The following is a 3,200-nucleotide window of genomic DNA, read 5'->3' as shown; positions in this document are numbered from 1 at the left end:
ATAATGCAATAAAAATTACATTCAATAAAGGTCCATGGCAGCATAGATTAAAAATTAATTGGAAACTAAATAATCTAATCCTAAAAAATGAGTGGGTCAAAGAAAAATCATTGGAACCATAAGTTTATTAAAGTGAATGACAACATATGAGACAACATACTAACATTTATGAGATGCAGCCAAAGCAGTACTCAAGGGGAAAGCTATGTCTCTAAATATGTACATCAATAAAAGAAAGAGCAAATCAATGAATTGGGCATACAAAACAAATAAAAAAAAAGGAAAAGCAAATCAAAAATCCTCAATTTTAAACACCACTAGAAATTCTGAACATCAAAGAAGAGATGAATAAAATTTAAATTAAAAATGCATTTAAGCTATAAATAAAACTAGGAGTTAGTTTCACAAAACAACAAAATGGATAAACTATTGGTTAATTTGATTTAAAAAAAAGAAAACCAAATTACCAGTATCAAAAATGAAAAGAGGAAATTCGCCACCAATGAAAATGAAACCAAAATAATGACTAAACGTTATTTTGACCAATTATATGCCATTTATATTTATAACTGCCAAATTACATTTACAACTGACTTATAAAAACCCAAGGATGCTTAGCACCGCACACTTTTAGAATGTAGACATAGTGCAAAATGTTATAACACCCTCAATGTTTTCCCACTTTGGCTTGACAGTGCCCTCTTCCCCCAAACCTATTTAAAAAAAAAAAAAAAAACTCTGTGCTGTGTGTGTACAGGATCAGTGCTGAGGGCAACTTGACTCCTCTTCCTCTTTTCTAAACAAATAAAATAAATCCCTGTTAGGTTCTCTTTGTCCAGTTTTTGATATCACATGTTGGAAAACGGGTAATGTTCCCCCCCCCCATAAATATGTACCTGTTATTCTAGTTTAAGATTTGTACTGTAAAAGGGAAATGTTACAAATTTTATTCGAACAAAATACGAAGAAAGTTATCTGCTTATGCAGGGAGGGGCCATGTTCCCCCACACTCGGAAGCTTGGGGTTCCGCTCCCCCCCCATGAAATCACTATGTGTAAGTTGTGTTCTGGGGACACAAAATCAAAAATGCCACCATCTGTATGACATCCAAAGAACAAAGTCAGTTCTACATTCAACACGGTCCAAGATGGAATTGGCTTTGTTCATCCCTTTCAGTAACGTATAAAAACAATTACCATAAAAATAATATTAATAACGTAAAAACAATGACCATAATGATATTAATAATTAATCCTATAAAACATTTGTCTCAACAAATCATAACAAAGATTATCTCCTATGAGGCTCACAACCACCCTAGGAGGAAGGTGCCATTATTGCCTCCACTTTACGGTGGAGGGAACTGAGGCAGACGATGGGTCAAGCGTCTGGCAAGTGCCTAAGGCTGGTGCTGAACACAGCGCCTCGCTTACGCTGCCTCTCTTCCCACGGACATACAGAATGGACTTCAAAGATTTGCAGGCGGTGCCCTTATTTTACGGATGGTGAAATTGACGCCCAAGGAGGCTTAGAGGAGGGGGGTTAGTGGTTGGCTCCGCCCCCACGGCTTCAGCTCGAGCAGGCCCCGCCTCCCTCCTAGCCCTGGAGGTACAGCAGGGCGGGGCGGGCGAGGCTGAGGCAATTGCTATGGAGACAGCCGTTAAGAGGAAGGGGGTGGGAAAGGGGCAAATGGAGGTTGGCCTGCGGGAAGCGGAGACTTCTGGGAATTGTAGTCTTTGCGCGGCTCTCGCGCAGGCGCGCTGCCCATCCGGCCGGGTCCATTTCCGGAGAAGGCGGCAGCCGCTGGGAGGAGGCGGCTCCCAGGTACTCTCTTCCGCCAGGTATTCGCTGACCCCGCCCCTGACCCCCGACCCTGAGCGGGCTGGCGCGCGCTTTCTGGCCCTTGCCCCCCCCTCCCCCTTCCCCCACCCCCACACTCTGTAACGGTGCAGGCGACTCGGGGCCATGGCGGAGAAGAAGCCGCCGCTCCCGGGGCCGCCTGCGCCACCTCCCATCGTGCTCATCCCCAAGGCCATCGCCCACCCCTCGCTGGTCTTCAGCCCTGAGGTCGCCCCGCGGCCCACCATCTTCTGCAACGAGCCCCCTTCCCGCCCTCTCATCTTCTGCCCCCAGAACCGGCCGCACCATCCCGGCCTCACCACCTTAGTGCCCCGAGCACAGCCCACCTTCTTCCTTCGGGCCGAGCTCCCGGCCCAGCCGTGGCCCATCCCCCGTGCCCCCGGTCCGCAGACCTGGCCCTCCATTGTCCTCTCCAGAAGCCCACCGAAGATCCCCACTATCCTGTCATGCGAGCCCCCGCCCCCGCCGCCGGGCACTCTGCCCGCCGACCCCCCGGCCACGCCTCCCATGGTGGTGGGCTCGGACCCCGTGGTCAGTCCGACCGTGGTGGAGGTGGACGAGCCCCCTCCCAGCCTGCCAGCCATCGTGGGAGCCCCGCCCTCCAGGCCCCCCCTCCCCCTGCCCAGCCACCCGGCACCCCCAGCTGTGCCGGTCCGTGAGGCCCCCGCCGCCCCCTTGGAGACGCGTCCGAACCTGCGGGCGGTCATCGCGGGAGGGAGCCCGTGGGACCCCCCTGCCCTCCCTCAGGCCATCGTCACCTCGGGAAACCAGCGGGAGCCCCTCGCCAGCCCGCGGGCTGTCCCTCCCTCGGTCTGCCTGGATTCCCCTTCTCGCTCGCCCACTCTGGGCAGCTTAAAGAGAAGGTCCCAGCCCTCTCCTCGAGCCAAAGCCCCGACCTTGAAGTCCATGCTCAAGCGCCCCAGCCAAGAGACCAAGGCCATGTCTGCGATCGCATCCCGGCCCTACTTCATCACTGTTCTGACCCCGCCTCGTGCCCCGGTCCCCCGGAATGAGCCTGTCGCTTACCCCTCCATCATCAGGGCTGATCCCCCTCCTCATGCTCCTGTCATCATCAAGACTCAGACCCAGCCTCACCCCTCTTTCATCAAGGCTGAGCCTCATCTTCCCACCCCTTCCATGGCCAGTTCCTACCTCCCTGTTCACCCCCACATCCTCAAAGTTGAGTCTTCAGGGCTCATCCCCCCCATCATCAGGTTTGAGTCCCCCATCCTCAAGACTACTTCTCCTGACATCAAGGCTAAGCCTCCTCCTCCTCCTCCTGACTCCTCCATTAGCAAGGCTAAGCCTCCTCCTGACTCCTCCATCAGCAAGGCTAAGCC

At 52.3% G+C, this 3,200-nt stretch overlaps 1 protein-coding gene across 6 annotated transcripts in view; it reads left to right on the top strand.

The window, feature by feature from the left end:
* The first annotated feature begins 1,689 nt into the window (after positions 1-1,689).
* LOC138162331 (zinc finger protein ZFP2-like) overlaps positions 1,690-3,200 on the top strand; it is a 22,586-nt gene continuing 21,075 nt past the window's right edge. For 5 of the 6 annotated variants that reach the window (XM_069089395.1, XM_069089394.1, XM_069089391.1 and 2 more), the window contains exon 1: positions 1,690-1,824. In XM_069089395.1, coding sequence (XP_068945496.1) covers positions 1,690-1,824 — 135 coding nt within the window. Of the gene's footprint in view, positions 1,842-3,200 lie in introns of all 6 variants that reach the window. The other variant, XM_069089396.1, reaches the window with a different exon arrangement.

This window comes from Petaurus breviceps, unplaced genomic scaffold (genome assembly GCF_028583685.1).
Source record: "Petaurus breviceps papuanus isolate PSGF00001 unplaced genomic scaffold, PetGlider_PUasm1.0 186, whole genome shotgun sequence".
NCBI classification, from domain to species: Eukaryota; Metazoa; Chordata; class Mammalia; order Diprotodontia; family Petauridae; genus Petaurus; species Petaurus breviceps.
The sequence above is the reverse complement of the archived record's forward strand: the minus strand, read 5'-3'. Positions and strand labels throughout refer to the sequence as shown.